Here is a 27,612-nt window from a genome sequence, read left to right as displayed (position 1 = left end):
TCTTCTGACAAAGTTTAAAAGCGGCGTCTCTGTTACTCTGGACGAACCACAGAATACGGTGTCAACAGTTTTTATTGCTTATGGGCTGTTTCTCAGTTAATTACAACCGCTTCAGACGGAGACATGAATGCAAATGATCATTTCATATCACTGCAATACCTTTATTTCCCCCATATTGTCTGTGATCCAGAGCTCTGAATCTATAAGCTACTTTAGTCGTGCTACATGTGTTTTTTGTTTTTTCTTCTGACTTCATTTGCAATGCATATTTCTTGAGGTGCGTCCTCGGCTCGGTCAGATCGGATGAACTCCAGTTTAGTGCGCCTTTTGGATACAGATGGAGGGATAAGCCTGTTTCTGACGATGGTGGATGCGCAGATAGTGGATATATGTCAACTATAGCGTTACAACTGGAGGAGAAGCTATCGTAGAAGGACAAAATGAATAAGAAAAGGTACTTTCTGGAGCATCCAGAGGTCAAGGACTACTTGGTCAAAGGAGACAGATTCACCAAGTGGTCAGAGGTGAGTGAAGATTCCAATTAAGATAAGAGCAGATAAGGTGAAATGTAGCTACATATATATGAAGATATGCAGAGATTTTTCTTTTAAATTCCTCAGTAAGAGACATTTTTGTTACACCTGAATCACTCATTTCCTGAGTAATAATCTTAAATAGAGCTACAAGCCTAAATGGTTTAATTTAGCATCAACACATCAACATCGATTTCAACTGAATAATCGTCCAAATTGCGTGAAATCCGGTTCCCTTGTCTCCATTAAGGACTCAACAAAGACCAGTCCTGTCACCATGAAGATGGATCCCAAAGGTTTCTACGTCTACTGGATTAACCAAAGCAAGGTAATCAATATTAAAGAGTCCAGAAAAGAAAAGTCATTGTTGAGGTAGTCGAGCTTCCGATTCACATCCTCTGTGTGACTAATGCGCATGTGATTAGAATCCGCCAAAGCTGTGGGACAGCGAAGAGCCTCATTGACCACCTTCCGGTGCCAGCAGCTTGCGGAGACTATCGATCGGCGCTGATGTGAGGCTCACACTCCTGTTGCGCTGTGCAGCTGGACGGTGATGCACTCAGCGGAGAGGACTTTTAGTGCTCTTTTTTTTCCCCACTCTATCTAGCTCTCATTGAGGCACCTTCTGCTTTTCAGTGAAGCCTACTTCAAACGTGTGCTTCATGTGTCTGGGCTCAACCGTGCTGCCACGCTGTTGTGGATTCCAAACACATATTTTAAAAATTTTTTCCACTACACTTCTCTTGCCGGATGTTTAAAAGACAATACAGTCAAATATTCTTCACACAGACCAAATAAACCCCGTAGTTTTTTTTGCCAAAAGGATGACTTGTATCTCAATCCATATTTGGACCGGAGCCTACATGTTGAATTTAGTATTGAAGATGATTCTCTGCCTCTTGTTTCTAGGAGACAACATTCCTGGATGTTGCTACCATCAGAGACACCAGAACAGGGAAATATGCAAAACTTCCCAAAGTGAGTACTGTGCTATTATCTATTGTGGTAACCAACAATCTCCTCTAACTAAGCCAAATGGACGAGCTTCTTGTGTAAGAATCGCTGCACGCATGCAAATAAAATGCAAAGCCCTGAGTTTGCCCATTAATATGAGAAGCATATTTGCATTGCAAAAACTGCAGTGGACACAAGTACCCAGGCTACTCCCTGACTACAGGAACACACGGACGCACAGACACACAAACAAACAAACATAAACACGCACTGTGCCACAGAGTGAGTCATGATCTGAGATTTCTCTGAGAGCTTGTGTGTATTTTTTCTCTCTCTCTCTCTGTCTTTGAGTTGAAAGCTGACAGTTGTAGTTTCAGTTCTTTTCCGCTCCTCGCCGGCCTCCTCAGAGAGTTGCAGTATGCAGCCATCGTCCTCCCTCGCGGAGGAGAGATCTGAAATCTGTTCCCCTCAGGGAGAGCACAGAGCACGGCATCATCCCACTTGGGGTGCTTCCTCCTGCCTCCCCCTCACCACCAATAGGAGGCTTTTGGGAAAAAGCTGCTCCGGTGCTGACGTCAGCTCTGCAGCTCTGAAAGTAGCAAAGAAATAATCTGCTTGTGGAGCAGCATATGCAGGAGGGTGCATGGACGCCTTTGCGAGTGTGAAAGAGTGTGCATGAGTCTCAGCGTGCATATGTTTGCATGTTCTGGTCAGAACATTTGCCTGCGCTGAAGAAGCTTCCAGGTGTCCAATCTGTGCAGACAATATGTGCTTTTAATTTGTTTTTTTTTAACAGCGAAAATTATTAATTTGAGGAGTTGATTCACAAGAATAAAATCGCAGTGAATCACACGGAAGAGGCACATTTCATTCCTTCTTTGGCTTTTCACAGCACCCCAAGGTCCGCAACGTGTTCAACCTGGACTTCCCAGACAGCAACCATCTCGCCAAAACCCTGACCATCGTCTCAGGTCCAGACACAGTCAATCTGACCTATCATAACTTCTTTGCCTCCAAGGAGAAAGTGACACAGGTATAAAAACAAACACAGTATTTGCTGGATCTGTGTGTTAGAGAGTTTGCAATCTTTCCTCTCTGTCTCGGAGCCCCTCGGATGGTTCAAACACAGCCACAGGCCATTAGCCATTATGTAATGAGCCTTTGCTTCTCCATCAGTGAGGCCCCCCTCCCTCTCGCTCTGCCTTTTAGTCTTTATTAGACTTTATGACTCCAACATCCAGATTTAATCAAGCGTAATGAAATCACTATTGTGCTTTGTTTAAATGCTACATCCACTACTTTCATTTCCTGAGGTACCATTATTTTAACCCCCTCTAGTGGTGAGTTTTCTCTGGATGTCAAAGCTTTTTTTACAGCAACTCATGCCAAAAGCAACTCATGTTGTTGAATCTAATACAAGATATCTGTCTGTTGTTGTGATTAAATTCAGAACTGGGCAAATGACATCCTTGCAATTGCCTATAATGCTGCGAGAAACAATGCCTGCAGACAAGTCTTCCTGGACAAAATGTAAGTGAGCATGGTGTAATCTGACACAGCGGCTTGTATCAGATACTGGCTGAACACAGAACAATTTAATTTCATCATGTAACGCGAAACACTGAGTCGTATTAATACATGCGCTGCTTTCAATCTCAGATTCACCCGCATTTCTCTTCAGACCAACAAGGACGGCAAGATCCCGGTGAAACAGTAGGTTACAGCACGACCACGCAGCGCTTAGTTTGGACTGTAGATTTCCATATTTCCTACTCAGTGTTTCGCCGTGTGTTTTCTCAGCATTTACAAGATGTTCCCTGCGGATAAGAAGAGGGTGGAAAGTGCCTTAGCATCAGCACACCTCCCGAAAGGAAAGGTTGGAAATGAAACCTGCCGTCTACTACAAATAAAGTCTATTTTTTACTTCTCGTTCCTATTGGCTCAGTTATCTTGGATCAGATATTTAGTCAGAGTTTAACACTCCCGCTGCACAAGTATGATAAAAACAAACTTCTCATTTTGCAGTATTTTAGGTCTTTTGTTTGGTAGTAAAGATCTGACATAAGATATCGTGTCTTCATGTTGTAGTACGACACCATTAAGCCTGATGTTTTCACTGAGGCTGCCTTCAAGACCTTCCTGACCAACCTCTGTCCTCGGCCTGAGATCTTAGAGATCTTCACTTCGTAGTGAGTCGACCTCTGGCTTCATTGGGTGTCTTCTCATATGCCTTTTCTGTTTTTGTGTGTGTGTATTTTAAACACCTACTGTTGCTCAAATCGTACATTATTCTTACAATTAGTTTTATCTTGCATTTATTTTTTGAGACTGTTTTCGCCTCCATGAATTTTCCGCCAAAAACACATTTAAAATTTGTCTATATCATCATCATTTTTGCTCTTTGGTTTATCATAATACACCCAATCCAAGGGTCTCAGTTTCTATCTAACAGTCAAGAAGCCAAAAACATGCTTCTGCACATATTGTAATTTGGTAGCCGGAGAGGCCTGGTGTAAACCAAACGACGCCGTCCTCATGCTCGGCCGATCGGAGCCTCCAGCTCGTGCATTAGCTGCCTGGCGTGAGCTCAGGTGGCGGTTTAGTGGGCCGTGATGGACACGAGCAGCGCTGACGTGACTGTCATGCCTCACTGTGCCCTCCAGCTCCAACAAACCCACCATGACCAAGGAGAACTTCACCAAGTTCCTCAACGAGAAGCAGAGGGACTCCCGGCTCAACGAGGAGCTGTTTCCACGTCTGCGGCAAGACCAGATCAAGGCTCTGATCGACAAGTACGAGCCGTGCTCCTCGAACTCTAACAGAGGTGAGATCTGGAGGACTGACTGGCTTGAAGATTAGCTTTTGTGCTTTGTTTTTTTTCACATGCTTCAATGTCTTGTTGGTCTGCAGGTCTGATTTCTCCAGAAGGGCTTTTGTTCTTCTTGATGGGTTCGGAGACATCAGTGGTGATGCAGGACAGACTGGCCAAGTGTCAGGACATGACCCAACCTGTGCCCCACTACTTCATCAAGTCCTCACACAACACATACCTGACAGGTCACATATATCACACTGGATTTAACTGACAAGTCATCTAGCTCCTGTCGATATGTGAAATCTTAAGGGTGTTCTTTTCTACTTCCTCTCTTGTAGCCGGTCAGTTCTCTGGCGTGTCCTCTCCGGAGATGTACCGTCAGTGTCTCCTGTCCGGCTGCCGCTGTCTGGAGCTGGACTGCTGGAAGGGCAAACCTCCGGATGAAGAGCCCATCATCACTCACGGCTTCACCATGACCACTGAGATCCTCTACAAGGTGGCTACTTCCTGGCGTTCAGTCTCCTCATGTTTCAAATTTCACTTAGGCTTTCACTCTTCATATTTTTGGAGCCCTTCTGGAGCCTGTACAACATGCATAGATATGAAGAGCAACATTTTGCGGTGACATATTTGTTATTTTAACTCTGTGACCAGACAGTGAAGCCTCGCATATCACACCTCTATCCCAGTGAACGGCCTTCCCCGATTTCCCCGTCAGCACAGTTTGCATCGTTTGGATACGACATCCTCTCGTACGCGCTCACCAGAAGCTGTTCACACTCGCCACACAGTGTCAAAATGCATCACGGCGACCGCGATGAGCCCGTAGATTCCCTCGTCGTCGTTTATTCATGCCGAGGTGCTCATTCGAAACAAAGAGCAAAAGCGTGTGAAGGCTTCAAAGCACACAGCGATGCACAAACACACTCAGGCAGGCGGCCACATCATCCTCTCACACTTCCATTTAAGGACAGCTCCACGGTCGCAGGGGCCCGAACGCAGCAGCTCGGTTTGCCGTCTGCCTGGATGTGATAGTTTTGGAAGCGACCTCAGGGCCTCTGCATGGAAGGAACAGCTTTGCCCCTGCTTGTGTTTTCAGAGAAGAGTTTTCCCAATGTCTTGGTTTCAATATTTTATGTGATTTTATTGTGTTTATGCAGTTTTTTTTTTGCTGTCTCATGAGTTTGACTGTGTTTTCTACTGCTCTATTTCCAGTTCCAACTCTTTTATCTACATCTAAATCAGATAAAAGACAAGTTAAGAGTATAAAAATACAAAAAAAAAATGTCTGTCTCTTCCATCTAACAGGATGTGATCGAGGCTATAGCAGAGAGCGCCTTCAAAACCTCCCAGTACCCCGTTATCCTCTCATTTGAAAACCACGTTGACTCGTAAGCTTTTACATGAATTCACACCCTGTAATGCTAGAACCACAATGCAACAGTGTTCTTATGTCATTATCCTAAAATATATTGGATGTAATTGAACATTTTGTGGCAGGAACAGGGGACAGTAACAGATGTTGATCTGATTTCTTCCAGCGTGAAACAGCAGGAGAAGATGGCCAACTACTGCAAAACCATATTTGGTGATGCCCTGCTAACAGAGCCTCTGGACAAATACCCTGTGAGTGCACAGCCTGCTGTCAAAATAACAGCTAGATAACGTTTATACATGGAGATTAGTTAAACAGAGCAGTTTGTCTGATAAATTAGATGCAGGATCGTCATGTTGCAGAGCGAGACTCGGCTGGGTTTTGTGGTCCGCTCACATGAGCACGAGGGCAATAAATGGAAAAGTTCAAGTTTCACGATCGTCCTCTTTCTTATCTCCAATAGACGAGGCCTTCACAGACTCCCATACCCGTTTGGCTGATTTATATCGGTGTGTGTTCACCTCCTCTCAGCTCTGTGGAGGATATACATACGCTGGAAACCCTGAGGCAGAGGGAGAATGAGTTTAACTGTGTCAGATAATATCAGGGACACAGCCAGGATTTCAGAAATTAGGTCATGAGATGTTATTTTCTTCTCCAGAACCCAGCGCCCTAAAAATATCTTGACTAGTCTTTTTTTTTTTTCTTTTATCATTTATTCCTGTAGTAGATGTTTATTTAAAAAAAAACATTTTTAGTGATTTCAGTCTCCAGATGATGAAAATGACACCTTTGAGTTGAGTGAAATTCACATTTTGATTTATTCATTTATCAGAATAGGATTGGATTTTTGGATCAAATATTCCAGATTTATAGAGAAAAAAAGTTTTGTGATCTTGTGACTTTTCCTCTGGAGCCATCAGGTCACATTTATTTACCCAAAGAAACACCAACCTCAGCGTGGGCCTGGTGGTCATTAGCAATTGTTAGTAAATGCAGCTTTTGTATGCAAGCCTCTTTAAAGAACAAAAAAAACCAACAAAATGATGACTAATATCATAGCTAAATCTCTCAACATTCACTATTTTCTTGCATCTTAGTCAGTTTTTTCTTGTATTCGTGTCTAACATCCAGCTGAAGGCAGGACAACAGATTCCCAGCCCAGCTGAGCTCATGGGTAAGATCCTCATCAAGAACAAGAAGGGCAGCCACGGGAAACCAGCTCCGGCTAAGAAAGCCACCACAGTCGCCACTGACCAGCCTGCTGCCACAGCCGCACCCACCCAGGACCCAAACACCTCTTCTCCGGATGGCACCACCCCGGCCCCTAGCACCCAGGAGAACCAAGGTGCACAATCTAGTTATGTTCCAAAAACATGTTGAGTTATTTTTAGGCGTCACTCACATTCTGATTCTATGTTTCCCAAGAGGTGGACGCAGCTGTGGAGGACAACGAGGAGCAAGAAGACACAGAGGAACAGGACGAGGAGAAAATGAAGACGTCAGATGAGGTAAATGGTGACGACCGCGATGACGGTTTTATTTTGTTTTCACGTCATCCGTCTCTGGCCTGAAGAGCCCGAACACCAGATAACCTCCCGTCAACCCCACACAGGGCACAGCTGGACAAGAAGTAACAGCGTACGAGGCGATGTCATCCATAGTCAACTACATCCAGCCCAACAAATTCATCTCTTTTGACAATGCCAGAAGTACGTCTGTGCATCACGCAAAGTGGATTTTTACTAATACCCCCATCAAAGTCAGTGTGAGTTATGCAATTCTTCCTCCCATTCTTCTCTTCCTTTACAGGGAAAAACAAGAGTTACGTCATCTCATCTTTTGTGGAGACCAAAGGGGAGGCAATGATTGCCAAGACTGCTGTTGAATTTGTCGAGTATCCTTTAAGAGTGCTGCAGATGTTGTCATGCTCCAGAAAAAAAAGGAAAATGAAATGTTGAGTGCAGTAGTTCGAGTCGAAATGTGTTATTTAAAGCAATCAGGGGGGAACAAACAGAAAAGTACGCTTGTGATTATAAATACCTGGTTCCTAAATGATCTTACTCAGATACAATAAGAGGCAGATGAGCAGGATTTACCCCAAAGGAACGAGAATGGACTCATCCAACTACAGCCCTCAGCCTTTTTGGAATGTCGGCTGCCAGATGGTGGCGCTCAACTACCAAACAATGGGTACGAAAGCACGCAAGGGCCGAAAACCGCTCAGAAATATCACGTTTTTTTTTTTCTTACGCTACATCAACCGTCCCTCGTTTCTCCATTAACTATAATTTTCTGACATCCTCAAAATGTCACATCCTTCTGTACTTTTAAAGCCATTGAGCTTCTGCTTCTCACCACAGCAGGTCAGTGTTGCACCTCTTTGTGCCGCGCCGGCCTCGGCTGTGCTCTGCATCCCAAATGCTCGGTGCTCCTCCTGAAGCTGAAGAGAGGTGGCATGAACGGGCCTGTTTGTGTCTATTTTCAGATTTCCCCATGCAGCTGAACATGGCCCTGTTTGAATTCAACGGCAGGACGGGTTACTTACTCAAGCACGATGTCATGCGTCGCAGTGACAAGAAGTTTGACCCTTTCTGTGACAGGATTGACACGGTTGTGGCGAGCACGCTGACCATAAAGGCAGGTTCTTGTTACTACGGCGCCTCCTTCCATCCTTGTGATACGTTCAGCTTAAGGCCTCTATTATCTGTGCAAAGCAAACATATTAAAACAAAGAAAGCAATTTTAAAAGGTCACAATAATTGACTTTAAAGCTTCAGGTGAAACTGCTTCTATGTAAAACTGTGTCATTTATGATATCGCATTGCAGGGAAGCTGATGAACAATCAGTGCAATGTGTATATAGCTGACAGCTGTTTTTTCCTCTTCCAAATTGAGCATTAAATGAGCCTCAATAGCCTTGGGAAGCCTGCGTGTGCTGTGTGTGTGTGTGTGTTGTCCTTGTAGTTTGGATGCAGAGTCCGTAATAATACAAGCGTCCTGCTGAGACTGTAACATGGTTCCTGGTATTCAGCAGACTCTGCATGGCTGAAAACCTCGGCTCTATTTATATCCGTCAGCGTGGACGGACACAACAGCACGCACCGTTAACCAGTTCACACACGTATGTGATCAAATCTTGTCTCGTTAGATCTATTCGGGACAGTTTCTGTCAGAGAAGAGCGTCAAAACAGGAGTGGAGGTGGAGGTGATCGGGCTGCCAGGAGACCCCAAGAAGAAATACCGCACCAAGTGGTCCACCACCCCCAACGCCATCAACCCGGTGTGGAATGAGGAGCCGTTTGTTTTTGAGAAGGTGTGGGTTAAAGCATGTGCACAAACACAAACAAGGGTGGATGCATTTGTGTGAGGCCGTTATAACCTGATCTGCTGCTGTTTGTCATCATCGTTAGATCCTGCTGCCAGAGATGGCCTCTCTCAGAATTGTAGTGCATGAAGAGAATGGAAAATTCCTGGGACATAGAATCATCCCAGTCGATGCCATTCAGTCAGGTCAGTGACGCTGAGACGAGAAACACTCATCTACATAATTTAAAACACCGAGTCATTCAAGGACTCAGAATGTTTGCTAACTTGATTTTGCCTCAGCTTCTGGATCAGAGGAGATGCTGCCTTGTTTTTAATTTACCAAGGTTTTTCTGTTTTTTTTTTTTGAATGCCCCGCAGGCTTCCATCACATCTGCCTGCGCAGTGAGAGCAACATGCCTCTCACTCTGCCTGCTCTCTTTGTGTACATCGAGGTCAAGGACTACATCCCTGCTGCCTTCGCAGGTGCTTAGCTATTCACTGTATGCAAAAGAAAAACTGAATCCTTGTGGCAAGAGTGACAGTCAGGGACAAGAGTAATGCAGTTTGGATGTGTGGAGCTTGGTAGCATTTTATCACGTTTAAAGACACGTTTCTGTTTGATTCGAGCATGAGTTCTGCTCTTGAGTATTGCTGCCTTGTACACTGATGTCTCTGATTCTTCCTCAGATTTCACAGATGCCTTATTTAATCCAACAAAGGGGACAGAAAAAACCACAAAGACCCCCAAAGAGGTAGCTCAGACACTAAAACTGACATCATTCATACCCCCAGGTTTCCTATAAAGCTTTAACAGCATTAATTGACTTCCTGGAAGATGACCAGCTTTGCTCGATTGTCATGTCCTTTTTATTTTAAACCCCTGCAGTCATCCGCTGACTACGTTTCTCCCTATGAGTTGCCTCTTGTGGTCCAAGCCCCTGCAGACAAAGCTAAAGAAAGTGAAGCTCCTGCTGCAGGTAATGAAGCTCATCAAGGGGGACACAGCTCAGACAAAAATCTAGGCTTTAATACGACTCTTGTGATCTCGGTGCTGGGTTTAAATGTGCATTTCGTTGCTAAACTCTTCTAGAAAATGCTACACCAGCCACCGAAGAGCCGCCCCAGCCTGCACCTGAACCTGCTGCAGAAGAAGCCAAAGACGAGGCGGAGAACAAGTCAGATGCTACCGAACCTGTAGAGGAGCCTCCTCAAACTCCTGTCGCTGAAGACGCAGCGCCGGATGCGGCTGAAACTGTTCCTGAAGATGCTGTTGCACCTGAGGAGCCAGCTGTTCCATCTGAGGAACCTGCTGTTTCATCTGAGGAGCCTGAAGCTGAGGCAGAAGCAGCCCCGGAACCAGAGGCAGCTCCCGAAGCCAAAGAAGAACCAGACGCCGATGCAAACCCCGAGACTGCTCCAGACGACAAAGAGGCAACGGAAGCCGCCGAAGAGCCTGCCGTCGAGGTCGTCCCCGCCGTCAAGGTCGTGCCCTGTCCGGTAAGCGAACCGGCCGAGCCTGCAGAACCAGATGACTCACCTCAGCCACCGACCAGCAGCGAAGGTAACACTGGAGTGCTCCATGTGCTGCACTCATCCCTCCTCTCAGCTCACTGTACAAGGAAAATGCAGATCAATTTAGAGTTTTTTTTATTATTATTATCATTGAATAGATTCATTATAAATGCATACCCAGGGCTGACAAGTAAAAAAAAAAGATTCTTTGTGTTTGTGCCGCAGAGCCTTCGACTGTGACTGTTGAGCAGCTGACACAACACAAGAACTATCTGAAGGTCATCAAGCGTCAGGAGAAAGACATGAAAGAGGCAGAAAAGAAGTATCAGAAAAAAGGAGAGGATCTGATTCAGAAATACACAGACTCCTTCAAGGCCCTCAAGAAGAAAGCCTCGATGAAGAAAAAAGAGTAAACAGATTTTTTTCCCCCCTATTTGTTGTTGTCATAATGCTTTTTCAGAGTCGAGCTGAAATATGCAGAATGTTTGACAAAAGGAGGTTTTTTTTCTTTTCTTGATGGTGTTGCTGGAAGAAGAACCATCTGTCCAATTGTTTACGGTTAATCATTCAAAGACTGTTGTGTTTCCTGCAAAGTAGCGCTGAATTCTGCAGCGTATTAATACTGACACGCTAATGAAGTTGTTGTTGTTGTTTTGGTCGGCGTTATTAACGAGAATATATTTAGAAGCATGAAGAATATTCTGCGGCTAATGTGTTTTTCTGGCTAAAGCAGAATATTAGAGGAGGAGGAAAACAACTAAATGAGTCGGGGCCGCCGTGCTTTTTTGTGCACGGTCCTCCACGCTGAGCTGTTTCAGAGCAAAACGTGTGTCGTTAAAGGCCAGACGAGCACTGTTGTGTTGTGTTTTCCAGCAAGCACGTGGTTGAAGACGGATCTCTGCAGACGAGTCGATCACTGTACTCCCTTTTCATATGTCCTGCGTCGCTGTAACATGTTTTCCGTGTGTCTCAGCAGCGGAGGAGGCGACACCTCTGACTCCAGCGTGAACAATGAGCGAGCGAAGGAGCAGAAAGAAAAAATGCAGGCTGAGCTAATAGCTCTGTGGACGGAGCAGAGCGATCAGATGAAGAAGAAGAAAGAGCAGTTTGCCACAGAGGTTAGTGGAAGCTTGAAGCTCCTTGGTTTCTATTTAAAAAAGACATCAGTAGTGAAGAGAAACTCAGTATATTTAGCCAGATGCTGGACTTGAAGCTGCACTAGTCAATATTTTTGATATTACCGGTGAATCAAATGAATCTGTGAAAGGTGAATTATCACCCAACTCAGTAGTTCCCAGCTCTGCAGAGGATTGTAGCGCCTTCTCAGCTCATCATTTTGGATTTCTGACCCACAAACTAAATGTTCACACTCCAAATTCAGCAGGCAACACCAAATAACATACAGATTAGGTTTGATACCACCAAACATCCATCCATCCATTATCTATACACCTCTTAATCCTCACTACGGTCATGGGGGGCTGGAGTCTATCCCAGCTGACTCAGGGTGGACAGGTCACCAGTCTATCACAGGGCTACACTTAGAGACAGACAACCAAGCACACTCACATTCACACCTACGGACAATTTAGAATCACCAATTAACCTCAACATGTTTTTGGACTGTGTGGGAGGAAGCTGGAGAACCCGGAGAGAACCCACGCTGCACGGGGAGAACATGCAAACTCCACGCAGAAAGATCCCGGGTGTCCTCACCGGGACGCGAACCGGCGACCTTCTTGCAACGGTGCTAACCACCGCTCCGCCTTGCAGCCCACCACCAAACATATGAAAGCTATAGTTCTTCACTGACATTGATATAGACTAACGTCTGGTTCACAGGTGCACAGGTATCTTTTAATTAGTGATGGACGACATTAAAATTTCTGGGTGATACCAATATCCGATAATAAAATTTCTAATATCGCTGATAACCGATATTACCGATGTCGATATTTAATTTTTGTTCACACTGAAAAATCAGTAAGAGTAAGCACTGTGAGTAAATTTTTCAAAAGAAGCCCAAATTAGACCACGTCTTCTTTATTACGGAACAAAAGTAAAACATGTATACAACATATATGAGTAATAATAATATACTATAATGATATTACAGTAGTAGGAGTTTTTCCGCACTGAGTATCTCTACTTTTAATATTTCAGGACATTTCCACGATAAAACTTGAATACTTTCACTTAAGAATGCTTCAACACTTTGCCCACCACTGCTGTCTGCTAACACCTCAGACCCAACCACTTTATTCAGTGCTGCGTCTGCAGCTGCATTCATCCCCTAATGATCAAAAACTCAATTACGGCAAGTTTAAATACACGTTGGCGTTACCTGACCTTCACTTTAGTGCTTCTGCTCTCATCTGCTTTATACCGCCTCTTCACTGCACTTCAAGGGAGGATATTTAATGTTTCGCTTGTACGTTTTGAACATTTATTCATCGCTGTTTTTGCTCCTTAATTTGTGAATTTAGTTTTGCATACCAAAATTATGATTCTAGAAATGATGATTATTGCTATTAATTAAATAACCCGACAGTTAGAATTTGTTTCATCACAACCAATAATGTTTTTTGCTAAATGTACTGACAGTTGCATATGAAAAATAAATAATTTCCCCCTTTTTTTTTTATTGTTTTCTGCACTTATCATCCCTGAGAAGTGATAACTGATTGATCTATTGTCCATTTGTAACCTGATTAGAAACAGGATCATCAGCAGTGTGTGACTTTTTGCATTTCATCCATACATGGAGGGTTTTTTTTAAGCTGGAACCTGAATAACAAAATCTGCTCCTCGTTCTAATGTAGCAGTTTAGATGTGCTCCTCATTCAAGCAGCACTCTCCTCAGCTCTTTGCTGTCCTTATTACATCTAATGATTCGCCCCAAAAATAGGATTTATTTCCCCGGCTCAGGATGCATTCACAATTCTCTCGGAGCACCTAATTTTACCTCGCTGTGTTGTGTGTCTGGGATCATGGGCGAACAGCCGGTGCTTCAGAGGCTCTGTTCATTATAAACCAGACTGGGGTGCTCTTAGCACGAGTTCAGAATACAACTGCGGGGTCAGTCGGGTCATTTTGCCATCTCAGTGGTGTAGACCGTACTGTAGGAATGCTGCGGAAAGAGGAGCTTAGCATCCTCCATACAGGCCTTGAGCCAATAGTTCTGGTGAAACTTAAACCTAAGTTCTTGCAAATTAACAACAGAAGGGTTGAACTTCTGGACATTGTTATTTAGAGCTATTTAAGTCTCATTTTGGCGCTTTATTTTGACAGTGATTGTGCCATTTCCTTTATTCTGTTGTGACAGAGACTGGCCAAACTGTTGGAGATGGCCACAGAGAGACACACCAGCGAGCTGAAGACCCTGGAGAGGTGCGAGCACTCATGCAACACATTGGGGACATGATGCACAAACACGAGAAGGCTTTGCCGAGTCCATCCAATCTGTGCCTCGACACTCTGGCGCGACACTGTCTGTGTGTGTCGTTTGAGGAGAAAAATTTTGACATTTTGCTAAAAGAAAACCCTCAAATAATAAAAGAATCACCTCAGCGCGCAGGTCTTCTGATGTCCTTGGCTGGCTTGACCGGCGTCAGGCTTGTACGTGTGTGTGTGTGTGTTATCCCAAATCTCCAGCTGGCAGATGGTTATCTCAGGACAGCTATTATCCAACAGGTGTTTAAACAGCAGCGGGGAGGCGAAGGCGGCCCTGATGGCCTACCTGTCCACACAGACTCTGCAACATCACATTTAATCCTTCCTTCCCCTGTGACGATAAGGTCACATCAGACTCTCTCAGCCTCCAACTTTTAAAAGGAAAAAAAGTCTGTTCATAGGGTTAATTTTCATTTCAAGGTTTTAAATCTGTCTCTGCCTTGATTTGCAGCGAAACCAAAGAAAACAAGAAGAAAACGCTGACAAAGTGTTCGTCCACAGACAAAGCAAAGTGAGTTCACAACTCCCAGTTAAATTCTAACAAAGTTCCAACTTCTCTTCCAAAGACTAAAAGAACAGTGAGAAGGCATTGGCACTGCACATTAGGCCTGGCTTCACTTTGAGTTTATTCATTTTTAATCATTACTTTTACTTTTGTGTCCAACAAGTCATTGTGGCAGGATAGTTACACACATTTCTTATGATATTTTAATGCAACCAACCACTGAATTGGTGATTTAAAAAAAAAAATATATATTATGTAGATGATGTTTAACTGAAAATAATTATCTTCATTTAGGCTGAAGAAGTCCCAGAGCGTGGAGGTGTTGGATGAGCCCAGTCAGGCTGATGGTGCAGTAAGTATAAGACCAATCACTTTTAAAACACGTGGAGTAGGTTTATAGCTTCTTTTGTGGATGAATGTAAATTAAAGAAATAGTATGACAACTTAGGAAATCTCTTTGCTGAGAGATTATTATATTTATATTAAAGTCAGGACTCGATAATTCGACACTAAATGTAAATCTTTCTTTATGTCGGATAGCAAGGCTGTCGGATTGTCAAGACGGAGGTCGAGATACAAGGAGGGCTTGATGCTTGAAGGCTCATTTGTTGTTTAATTATTATTCATAGTTGTTATAGTAACTAGTAGGGCTGGTCCCAATAGAGCTTTCTGGTCTCTGGATATTCAGGCCCAATTAATGATGAATATCTGAATATTCTGTGCGGTCGGGGGACACTTCCACCCAGGGGAGCGCTCCGACGGGGTGGAAGTGGTCGGAACACACAGGCAGTACTTGGCTGCTGATGCTAGTTTAGGATAGAGGTCCCAGTTCTGTTTCCACCATCAGTGGCACTGCCACCATCCGTGTTTACTTCTGCAAACATGCTCGCTGCGTGTGACGTCGTCGTGTCCTCTTCTGCGCATGTGGGACACTTTTGGGTCGTATGAAGTTCACACAGCAGATCAGATACAAGTCACATTTAATTGGAAATGTGAACAAACTTGCAAAAAAAAAAATCTGATTTCACAAAAAAGTCTGAATTGAGCATCAAGTCCTGCAGTCTGAACGTAGCCAATCTGTGGGATTGTTCAGTCAGATAATACGCCGTCATCCTGATTGGTGACATTAAATGTCATGTCGGAGTCAGAATTCAAGGCTGTCGGTATGTTGAGGGCATTTTTCATGGGTGTCGTTCGTTTTTCCTAAAAACCTGTCGGACAGCAAGGTTTTCAGATTGTTAAGGGTCGGATTATCGAGTCACGACTGCATTTAATAAACTCAGACGAAAGAATCCTACAAACAGCTGCTAATATTTTGTATAAACCTGGATTATATTAATTATTATTGATTCATTTGTTACTAATTTTGTCTTCATGGCTGTAAAAGTAAAATTTTTATTGATATTTCAGTTCGTAATATATGTGATTCTGAAGGGCAAAGTGACTGACAAAGGGAGTTTAAGACGCACTGTGATTTTCTTTTGATGAATTACGTTGCTGAAATATAAAAAAAAGTGATGGAAATGTTACTAAGTCTGACTGGTAAGATTGCCACAGTGACTTTAACGGAGAGGTGAGCAGAGCAGACGTGAAGCCGACACATCCAGCTGCCAACAGCTTAACAGAAATAAGTGCAGGTGTGAAAGGGGTTATAAAGATTCCTTGACAGTTCGAAAATCCAAAAATCATCATGACATTAAGTCTAGACTGGCCTCTTCCAGTCATTTAACATTTCTTTCATTGGTCTCACTGAAAGAAAGAAGCTTGCTCCTGAGGTTTCCTTTTCATGGCGCCAACTAAGAACTTGCTATAAAAAAATAGAAACCTTTATTATTGTGTCACCTAAACAAACAATTGCTTTATGAGCCCAAATACAACAAGCGGGGCGGATTTGACCCCATTTATACAACTCACCAGTGCTTTATGCTAAAATAACATTTTCATCTATCTGGCTGTAATGTCAGCTGCATAAAAACTGACTCCTGTGTGTCCTGTTACGCCTGAACTAATCGTAGCCTCTCTACTTGCTCGTTGACATGAGTCCTTCATCAATCTGAGACGTTCAGCTGTTGAACATCTATGGCAGGGATCTCCAACGCTAATCCTCGTGAGCTACTGTCCTGCAGGTTTTAGACGCCTCCGTACTGCAACACACCTAACTCAAATTAATGGATCATTAACAGACTTGTGTAGAACTTGACAACAAGCTGTTGGAGATCCATTAGTCAGTTGTGTTGCAGTAGGCAAACATCTAAAACCTGCAGGACAGTAGCTCACGAGGACCGGCACTGGAGATCTCTGGTCTAAGGCTTATGAGAGTTGATGCTCATTAAAGACACAATAATCAGTCGTATTAGATTGTTTTTCAATAAACTACAATCTTTATCTGGACATAACCAGACACAGGCCATACTGTCGAGACAGACTCTCGTCCATTGCAGCATTTTTGGGGATTTTAAATCAGGTTTTCTACTTCTGGCATACAAACAGGAAGTCCCAGTTCTATTGAGTCTCTCTATACACTGCTGGCTGGTAACAGATGAAGCTCTGGCTGTACATAACCCTGGAAATCCTGCAGGAACGCCAGCTGTTGCATGTTCTTGGACTAAAACAAACATTGATGGCAACCAACAGCTTGCACTGTTTATACTGTTAGCAAGTGCAATTTGCAGTGAAAAGGCAAACAGGAAAATGCAGAGTTTGGTTGAGGTCTTGGGTGGGTGGAGAGGCCTGGGCACTGCAGCTGCAGAGCCTGCAGAGGGAACTGCAGGTGGGAAAACATTGTACAACACAGCGAGCTTAAGGTTTTATTTACCGGTATGCGCCACAGAAATGATGCCATCTGTATTTATGAGGAGCTCGCACTGTGTGGATCCCATCCAGAGTGTACCTCCATAGACAGATGAATGTCTGCCGACTCTCAGCACCATCTGATCCGGACTGGAGGGGACTCTGTAATGTGTGTCAAATGCATTTCCCAAAATGTTTCACTATTACCTTGCAGGAATCAACATTTCACACTAAATTCTGAGGCCAGGTGCTGATATGCATCACTACTTTCCCTCTCAGTTTGTACTTGACTGTAGAAGAACTAGCTCGCACCGGTCTGTTCAACACGTATTGTATTTGGCAGTGTAACTATGGTTACAAAGTGTCTAACATTTGAACAACACATGGGAAAAAATAGTACCTTAGGCACGTTACAGCACTTTTCTTTCATGCATTTGCACACATGTTCACATACTGTACGCCCACGTGTTGCTCGCAGACACACACATCGGCCAACTGTAAGTACGCCCACGTGAACGTGCACACACATTCACCCACAGCAGCCCCACATTCAAGGACACACACACACACATGCATGCAGCCTTTTTACCGAATGAGTAAAGTGCAGCAGGCCCTGACCATAGGCCAGGCTTGTCCATTACTCAGAAGCTGTTTACAGGGAGCGGGCTAATCCATGTGTGGTCGATGACTCACTGGGCTCTGCTCTTGTTCCTCTGTAGAGCTCATCAAGATTCAGACCTGTTGTATCTAGGTTAAAGACCTGACCGCTTCACTCCGCTCCTCTCCCATCAGCTCAGTCTGGACGGCCCCAACATCCCTCCACACATTAGGGTCGCATCGCAGCTCACGTTGATCTACCTAATCAGCCTTTACCCATTAATTAGCACCACTATTTATAACACAATCACTTGTTCAATCAGCACACCCTCGGTCCTGAAAGCCTGAGTGCAACGTGGGCTGTGTAATCTAACTGGACAAGCCCAACCTGTGACTTAACTGTATTGATCCTCTCTCTCTCTCTCTCTCTGGTTGCATCCCATGGGTACACACACATATACACACTCACATACACTCGCAGGGAGAAACATGAGCAGATGAAGCGCTTATAGACACGCGAGCGGTCTTTATCTCTCACTTCATGCCACATGCGCACACAAACACACACCGAGAACCACAAATCGATCCGTGTTTTTTCCACCGTGACATGTTTTGTGCTGTATTGTGTCGTTGCAGTCCTCAGATTACAGTCCACAGCAAGAGGCTCTGATGAAGAAACAGGCCGCTACACTGGAAGAAATCAAGGGCCTGACTAATCAGGTACACACACACCGACACCAGGATACACTTGCTTTGGTCTCACAGACTCTCGACAGAAACCATAGAACTTAGGAGCTAAAATCGGAACTATAATCCCTTTTGCGTGTCCTATTTCTATTGAATATGAATACTAGGCAAAAAAAACAGCTGCATTCAATGCTAAAAAACCCTGATGGTTCCTTGACTGTCAAAAAACACGACACACTCTTGGAACTATAGTACAGAAAGTATTGTTTCTAGTCAAAAACAGGTTAAACTCCAGAGTTCTTTAAATCCATCCATCCATTATCAATACATCACTTAATCCTCATTGGGGTCCTGGGGGGACTGGAGTCTATCCCAGCTGACTTAAGATGAAGGCAGGGGACAGCCTGGACAGGTCACCAGTCTATCACAGGGACACGGTGAATTTAGAATCACCAACTAATCTCAGTATGTCTTTGGACTGTAGGAGGAACCCAAAGCACTCTGTAAAACTCAGACAGGCACAGGGAGAAAATATGATCTCCACATAGAAAGGCCCAAAACTCCATGTAGAAAGGCCCACGGATCTTTTAACTGTGAGGCCACAGTGGTAGCCATCCACCACTACACCATCTGTACCTGCTATTCGAATTAGCACGAGGACTGATCTGCAGTTGCCAAAGAAAGATGGCACGGAGCAGGGCGCGAGACTACCTTTTTCACCAGCAGCACTTCCACCAAAGCAGTTCATCCATCCATTATCTATACATCGCTTAATCCTCACTAGGGTCGTGGGGGGACTGGAGTCTATCCCAGCTGACTTAGGGTGAAGGCAGGGGACACCCTGGACAGGTCACCAGTCTATCACAGGGCTACACTTAGAGACAGACAACCAAGCACACTCACATTCACACCTACAGACAATTTAGAATCACCAATTAACCTCAACATGTTTTTGGACTGTGGGAGGAAGCCGGAGAACCCGGAGAGAACCCACACTGCACGGGGAGAACATACAAACCCCACGCAGAAAGATCCCGGGTGTCCTCACCGGGATGCAAACCGGCGACCTTCTTGCTGTGAGGCAATGGTGCTAACCACTGCTCCACCTTGCAGCCCGAGTTCCTTAAATGCTCTAATTAATGTCTTTTCCTTTCAATATTTTACCTAAATTTCTAATTTGTGTGTTTTTTTTCTCTTACTCGGCTACATCGTGCCCTTCATACTGCAGAGTACTCTCAGTTTACATAAAGGTTGAATGAATGAATGAACGAGTCCCTCAAAAAAAACAAAAAGCTTCCTCCCCTGGGAAAGTTCTTGCAGTGGAACGGCCCTATTACATTAATTCCCCGAAGGCTTACCCTTAAGCTAAAGTTAATCAAAATGTAATTAATTCTAAAATGCAGTGCCTATGGTGATTCACGTTCTGTCCTATTCATAACCTTTGCAAGGACTCACCTTCTAAATGTTCAGTACTGTTGTTCTTTAAAGAGACTGTTGTCCTTCTGGTTTATGCAACTTCACTACACGCATGCACTCGCAGACATTCAAACTACGCCAACAACAAAATCCTTCTCTTTCGAATGCGCGGTCAGCCGTGGCCATCTGTCCGTTCAGAGGGAGTGCGCGACGCTGCAGCGTGACACATCCAGTTTAGGCGACTGACAAAGTGTAGACGAGGCTCCCACCGCTGCAAATGATGTCAGAGCGCTTTCCATGACAATCGCTTCGACTTGACGAAACCCTGGCAGTTGGCATTGAGAGAAAGAGGCGCGAGAGAGTTCAGACGTTGACGTGTGAATGCCAGATGGATGGTGTGTTTTTATGCATCGCCGATAGTATTAGCTTGCAAATACAGTTGATATTGTGAGAGGCAGTGGGAGGAATTCAAGTGCTGAGAAGAAAAAACACAAGACAGGGACGAATGAGGACAAGTCACTGGTGTTGCATTTAACATCACTGACTAAGTATTGAGTCATAATACAGGTAAAGTCTACTTTGTCAACAACAAAAAAATAAATCCGTGACACTCTCATTTGATCGCTCTTATTTAAAATCAAACCACTGGGCCGCTGGGTTCAAGCCAGTTCCCCAGCCTGAGGTCAGCAGTGATCTTTATTTTTTCACTTGTGCCAACACAGAAATCAATTCTCTAAAGATTATGATAAGCACCTCCTGAAATAAAAAGGAAAATGTCAGCCTGTCCTTTAGATAATCCTCTAACTAACCTCTGGCCTCTGTGTCGGCAGCTCAATCAAGAGGCCCTGAAGGAGCACGACCAGAAGCTGAGATCTCTGCCAGCAGAAGCGAAGGAGACGGTGAACGTCTGCGTGGGGGCGCATTTCCCCGAATTGGTGGACGAGGCTGGAGACAAGAAGGTCGGGGGAGTGGGCTTCTATGGAGATGTGTTCCTGGGTTAGATGTGCCTTTAGGCCACTGATCCCTCAGTGGAACTTACTTTTTTTTTTCCCACTCTTATAACCGTTTTCAACCATTTACATAACCTGCAGCCTGAGCACAGCAAAGAAATAGAAGAAAACTATTTTATTAGCAAAGCTTAGAGTGAAGCTTCAATTTAGATGTGCTATTCATAGTCGGAATATTCTGTGATTCAGCTTTAAACCAATAATGAATGTTTTCATGGATGCCTCATAGTTCAATGTTAGATGATTTGGTAATAATTTTGACTCTTTATTTGTGTTTCTTTTCACCAGAAAAATAAAAAAAAACAGCCTAAATTCGGCCACACGGTGACAAATGTTTTCCAGCTGAAGGCCCCTTATTAAAGGTCTCAGCTTGGTACTCGTGCTCTCCTTTCTACACTCTTAATAACTTCAAAAATAGCAATAAATGCAGCAAGGAAAATATAGCGGCAGAAATGGGTTATCAGAGTCTGCAGGCTGAATGAAACAAAGACTCCATTTGTCACACTTCAGTAGCTTGGTTTTGCATGTGTGACACTTGGCATTCAGTCTGACTGTGTGATGTAACCGCGAAAAAAGTTTTGCAGCATAAAAATTGAATTTTCTCTGCAACAAGGATTAAAAAACAAAAAGACACATGGACATATACAACATGCAGCATCATATTGACCATATATCAATAAAATTCCTTTTTAAAAAATGGGGCCTGTTTTATAATTGGGATCGTCCTATTAATTGGTATTTCTCCCTGTGATGAATTGCAAATTAATAAACTCTCATTTACACTGAGCATGTGTGTTGTTTCCCTTCAGTTCACCAGGAACGTTTTGGGTTTGATAGCTTGTGGGACATGATGTTTGCAAGAAACAGAAAAAATGGTTTATTTATATTATTACTCAGGTTTCTCATCATTTACACTTTTTTTAGTCCTTCATACCAACTAATATGTTACCTCATACTGCATGGGGAGATAGTACTATGCAATATTTCACAAGATTTATTTTTTGCTTTTCCATTACTTCATACAGTCACAATGCCTACACCAGCCTCTACAGATCTGCACATCTTAGTCGATATTCACCTCCTCTTCAGGGATCTCTATAAAACTCAGTGTTTGGAGATTGTTCTTACCTTGATCATGCCCAGGTGGACGGATCCGTCTTCAACGTAGGATCGCAGCGGTCAAACTAAAGCGGGCCGGAAGTTAAAGATCACGTGTCCTGAATCTCGCGTCCTCACTCTGGAAATCCCTTCTGTCCTCCTCAGACAATTTCAAAATCCAGAAAGACCTTCTAGCAGTCAAATCCACCCTCCAAGCGCCGTTGTCATCACGAACTTTTGATCCGCTTTGGTTAGTTCATAACTTTAAATCATAAAACGTCGGCCGTCCAAACTCGGCTCCAGCTCCTCCGGGAATATCCGATTTTTGACCACATTAATCCTGCTCCAGCTCCAGAAGTCCTCGCACCTCGTCATATCTCCTCCAGGCGTCCACCAGCGTCTCCTCTAAACACCATAAACTCTAACTCAAGCCCCTAAATCCCGGTTTCCTCCATGCCTGTTACCTGCCGTTCAACTTCCGGGTTCAAGCCCGCTGACTCCTCCCACTAGACCTAACCTATGTGCTGCTGCACCTCCAGTGCCCCCTGCTGGTGGCCCTTCTCCTCCAGCCTTACCTCTGGAGCCACATACTGGCAGGTAATGATAGCAATCTAGTTAAAATCTGTTTAATGAGTCAGCTGGGATAGGCTTCCAGCCCCCCGCGACCCTCCTGAAGATTAAGTGGTGTATAAATAATGGATGGATGGATGAATTGCTTCGGCTGTGACACGGTGGAAGTGCTGCTGGTGAAAAAGGTAGTCTTGTGCCCTGCTCTGTGCCATCTTTTTTCAGCAACTGCAGATCACTCCTCGTGCTAGTTAGAATAGCAGGTACAGATGGTGTAGTGGTGGATGGCTACCACTGTCGCCTCACAGTTAAAAGGTCCGTGGGCCTTTCTGTGTGGAGTTTTGGGCCTTTCTATGTGGAGATCATATGTTCTCCCTGTGCTTGTGTGAGTTTTACACAGTGCTTTGGGTTCCTCCTGCAGACCAAAGACATACTGAGATTAGTTGGTGATTCTAAATTGTCCGTAGATGTGACTGTGAGTGTGCCTTGTTGCTTTTATTCATGTTAGCCCCGTGATGGATTGGTTACCTATCCAGTTGAACCTTGCCTTTGTCCAAAGTCACCTAGATAGGCTCTAGCCACCCCACAACACTGCAGAGGATAAAGTGGTGTATAGAAGACGGATGGATGCATGGATGGTACAGATGCTCAATCTAGGAAAAGTGGATTTCATACATGCTTCTTTTAAGCCAATTATTACAAATTATTATTATAACTTGCCACTGTGTAGTGCAACATATACAGTTTTTGAGGAAAGTCATAGGTGAGCTGGTGTGCTCAAGCTGCAGCAAATGTGAAAGGGTTGATGTAGAAAGAGGTGGTGATCTGCACATTGTAAAAGAAGCAACAGCAAAGAGTTCTGTCTAAATTACTGGAAGTGATTATTTTGATGGTGATTTGTTCTAAATATGTACTTCTGATACAAAGGGAGGATTTTTTTTAGAGGTTTAATCAATGACCAGGAAGGGATTTAAAATGTTCCACTTATTTAATGACATCCAGGATGCACGGTAGGTCTGCATGAATATCAAAAACGCAGACATTAATGACAAAAAGTGAAGACAAGCACAGTCCAGGCTAAACATAACTGTGCTATTTGTGGCTACAATGTCCAGTGGTTCAGTCAGAGGTTGAAACGTGAGGAAAGAGTCCAGTGATGACGGCCAAAGAGCCTCTTTGTCTCTCTTTGTGCATCGCTTCAAACCTCCACGTTGGCCGGTGTAATTTGCCACATTATGGCCCGACTGATTCACAATACGGCATAATTACAGTGGCTCTTCTCTCCAACTAATAAGAGATCTGCGATGGATCAAGTGTTCTTTTCTAAACTACTTCATAATAAAGGTACGTGAACCAAAGAGAATGCGTGTAATTTGGATTTGAAAAAAAAACAAAACTTTAGAAACTGAGACATGTGCCAGCTTAATTTCATCTCCACATACAGTGCATCTGTTATATCAGCATGAGGCACTTGTTTCTTCAAGTGTTTACACACACATGCATGCATTTATTAATGAACACAGCTTTTCTTTGACTCACCATCCACTGCAATCTGTCCATTTTTTCTTTTTCTTTTTTTTTTCTTTCAAATTTCCTTTTCGGTGTGACGCCCGTCTTCTGAATCAAATGACATGAGTGACATTTAAAAGTGGAGGATATGGACAAGTCACAAGGAGACACAGCTTGTGCCTGAGAGTCCTGCCACCTCATGCACAACACAGATGAACTGTTAGCTTTCAAGTGTGAATGCAGTCAGCTTTGAATCACTGGGCTCATAATCTTACATAAGGTGAAGACAGCTCTGGCAGCTCTGTCTCATACCAGCTGGAGAGGGATGGCCTGAGCAGGATCTCTAACCACCAGGCAACACTTGGCTGCTCACTAACGCTGGATGGAAAGTCAAGAGAAAAGAGGAAAGCACTTCACACACACAACATTACTGAGCTGCAGGAGCAGATGGAAAATTTAATCTTGATTGCAGGAACAATTCCCAGTATGTTGAGGAAGAAAGAGGTAGAATGGGATTAAATTGAAAGGTGTGAGAAGGTGAAAGTGAAGGTTAAAGAATTAACCAAGAGGAAATAAACACATATTAGTGGTTTAAATGCTTACATATTAAATATGCGGTGAGTGAAAGGGAGCATATGGTGCATGAATATGTTGTAAAATGCTTCATAAACCTCTAACAGCTGGTGGATATATCTCAATTTGTACCCAAGCATAAACCTCAGGGGTTGAAAAGTGAAGCCGATGTGAAGGTGCCAAGAACAGCAGTTCCTCAAATGGCCACTTGAGGGTGGCTCCAAAAGTGAGTCAATCCCCTTCGACTCGCATGTTAAAACATCCAACTTTAGAGTAGAAATAAACATGTTTACATACTGGTAACAAAAACAGATTTGGTTTCTTTAGCTAATTCTTTATTCATACAATAGTGCAGGGAATGATTTTTATATAATGCATCTGTTTTGATTGTATTGATTAAGGTTATGCATAATTAAGGGTGTTGCCACTTTGGGTGAGAGATGGATGCCGTTATAGGACAGTCTATGGCACGCCTCAGCTCCATCCAAGGAGTCAGGCACTGTCAAAGTGGCAATGACTGGAGGCACTACGCTGAACTTCAACACCAGTCTTGAGGCAACTTATGGGTGTTATCACAGAAGGTTTTTCCATCTTCATCATACAGTCAATATTGCTCTAGTCGGATGCACCCAATGTAGACGTCAGGCCATAGCCATTTCCTCTGCATTTCAAACAACTTTCACCTCCCTTTCTGTTATTTTTTCACCAAAACAATGCTGTCCATATCTTGTAGGGGTACCATCTCTACATCCTGGGCTTGGCACCACCCAAGATGACTGTGATTGGTTTAAAGAAATACAAACGAGCCAGAGTGTTTGTGTGCCACTATAGCGGAACGATGGTGATGTGCAGCCAGACTGTTCTACATCACTGACAATGACTAATGTTGGTATCATACAAACCAGCCACCCATTATCTTGACCGTCAAAAAGTATGACACACTCTTGGAACTATAGTACAGAAGGTAGTCAAAATTAGGTTTAGCTCCAGAGTTCCTTAAATCCATCCATTATCTATACACCACTTAATCCTCACTCGGGTCATGGGGGGCTGGAGTCAATCCCAGCTGACTTTGGGCGAAGGCAGGGGACATCCTGGACAGGTCACCAGTCTATCACAGGGCTACAAAGACAGACAACCAAGCACACTCACATTCACACCTACGGACAATTTAGAGTCACCAATTAACCTCAACATGTTTTTGGACTTGTGGGAGGAAGTTGGGGAACCCAGAGAGAACCTACGTTGCACGGGGAGAACATGCAAACTCCATGCACAAAGATCCCAAGCATCCTAACTAGGACGTGAACTGGGGAGATGACAGTGCTAACCACCTACTAAGTAAAGTTTAATATCAGTTTCATCTCAACTGGAAGTATTTTATTTAGCTCTCTTTGTGTCACCCGTCTGTATCACAACTCTCATCCAGTGTCAGCCATGATAGTCTCCAACCCTGCACTGGATAAATTGCGTATAGCTAACGGATGGGTGGATGACAGCTGAAAGGGAAAAAAAAAAAAATGTTAACACCAATCTTCAGTGCAATTGTACTCAATCTTGGCAGTGACTGAAAAGACAATTTTAGCTTTTGTCTGTGGCAGTCTGTGCTCAGTCATTCAGTTTTAATCAAGCAAGAAACAAATCCTGCAATTTAAAGAGTCAATTCTGCACAATATCCTGGCGAAACATGTGGGATGCAGCATTAGCAGATAATAGACGTGGTGTATTTTTGGTGAGATCAGTTGTGTAAGAACACTGGAAGAAAGAACAAAGTGCATTTCTTTTCTCCTTGTTGTTTCCTGTGTGAGGAAACAGGCTTGACCCACAGGAGGTGGAGTCATGATCCATAGTCCATCTTGGCTTGAAGTGGATGCCATCCTGGATAAATATTAAGCACCCACACCTCCCACATTCACACCACCTGCTGAGGCTGCACTGTCACAGACTGTGTGTGTGTGTGTGTGTGTGTGGATCACTCTGTGGGCTGCATACTGCACTCATACTGCCTTTAAAGAAGAAGACCAGAGATTGCAATTTCAGAATGAGTTTTTGATATCATTTGCATACACGCTGCCGAAAGTAGATGTTTGCTGCGGGATAGCTTATATAATCCAATTAAAGTCATAATTTTGGCATGAGATCCGCAGACTAATGAGTGTTACAGGAGGCTCATCTAACCACCTCGACTCCTGTGTGTCACACGAGCGCTGAGGGCCCGTGAGAGGTGCCTCCGCGCTCTCAGAGATGCAAATTTGAACTTCCTACATGTGCTCAGGATACGCTGCTTACATTTGCACACACAGACACGTACAAGTATGCGCAACCAGACACCCACATACTTTAAAGTAGCGCCAGACAGCACTCTCATGGCTACTTGAATTCTGATTTTCTCATGTTCCCCTGGCAGTTTTGGAGCGAAAATTCATGCCATCAGGCTCAGGTTGGATGAATTACTCTGTGTACTGATGTCTCCATTATGGGCCCGAGCTCCCTGGAGTGAGAGCATCTGTCTCGCTGTGAGTTAAGAGGACTGAGACACTAGAGTGATATGAAAACTCATGCAGCTGACTACACAGTTATGTAATCACAAGGACGTCTGGTTTGAGCTGCAACTGGCAGAACATAATGATCTGCACAGTCCACTTGTTTCTGCGGTGTTAATAAGTTCATTGCTTATTGCTAAGTTTCCCTAAATGGTGCAAAGTAAATGCTTTGATTTAAATTTGGAAAAAAAAAAATCAGCTTTATCGGACATATATTTCAAGGCATCAATCAAAATCACAAGATTTATTGGTTATTACATTATTAGTTTGATTTGGCATTGCTGGCAGTCTAATGCCTTTTGGGTGTAAAGGGGATTTTTCTCTACTGGCTCTATGTGCATATTTATTGATAGTGGTGTCAGGCTTCTC

General features: G+C 43.8%; 1 protein-coding gene across 1 annotated transcript; it reads left to right on the top strand.

The window, feature by feature from the left end:
* The first annotated feature begins 440 nt into the window (after positions 1-440).
* plcb2 (phospholipase C, beta 2) lies at positions 441-21,705 on the top strand. The gene is made up of 32 exons (XM_008281420.1): positions 441-524; positions 784-861; positions 1,443-1,511; positions 2,380-2,520; positions 2,938-3,017; positions 3,147-3,200; positions 3,288-3,363; positions 3,576-3,676; positions 4,151-4,311; positions 4,398-4,544; positions 4,641-4,798; positions 5,611-5,693; positions 5,844-5,928; positions 6,812-7,025; positions 7,106-7,188; positions 7,293-7,389; positions 7,490-7,574; positions 7,746-7,870; positions 8,166-8,317; positions 8,829-8,993; positions 9,091-9,190; positions 9,365-9,469; positions 9,674-9,738; positions 9,873-9,963; positions 10,077-10,547; positions 10,724-10,907; positions 11,475-11,616; positions 13,824-13,888; positions 14,403-14,462; positions 14,751-14,808; positions 18,480-18,563; positions 20,777-21,705. Exons 1-32 carry the CDS (start codon positions 441-443, stop codon positions 20,945-20,947), a joined length of 3,834 nt encoding a protein of 1,277 aa, XP_008279642.1. The 3' UTR covers positions 20,948-21,705.
* Positions 21,706-27,612: the final 5,907 nt, after the last annotated feature.

This window comes from Stegastes partitus, unplaced genomic scaffold, assembly GCF_000690725.1.
Source record: "Stegastes partitus isolate 25-593 unplaced genomic scaffold, Stegastes_partitus-1.0.2 Scaffold233, whole genome shotgun sequence".
Taxonomy (NCBI): Eukaryota; Metazoa; Chordata; class Actinopteri; family Pomacentridae; genus Stegastes; species Stegastes partitus.
The sequence above is the reverse complement of the archived record's forward strand: the minus strand, read 5'-3'. Positions and strand labels throughout refer to the sequence as shown.

Coding starts and splice junctions, on each gene's coding strand:
- plcb2 (XM_008281420.1), top strand. CDS start 441: ATGAATAAGAAAAGGTACTTTCTGGAGCATCCAGAGGTCAAGGACTAC. Junction 4,312..4,397: donor CTCCTCGAACTCTAACAGAG/GTGAGATCTGGA, acceptor GTTGGTCTGCAG/GTCTGATTTCTCCAGAAGGG. Junction 9,191..9,364: donor AGTCGATGCCATTCAGTCAG/GTCAGTGACGCT, acceptor AATGCCCCGCAG/GCTTCCATCACATCTGCCTG.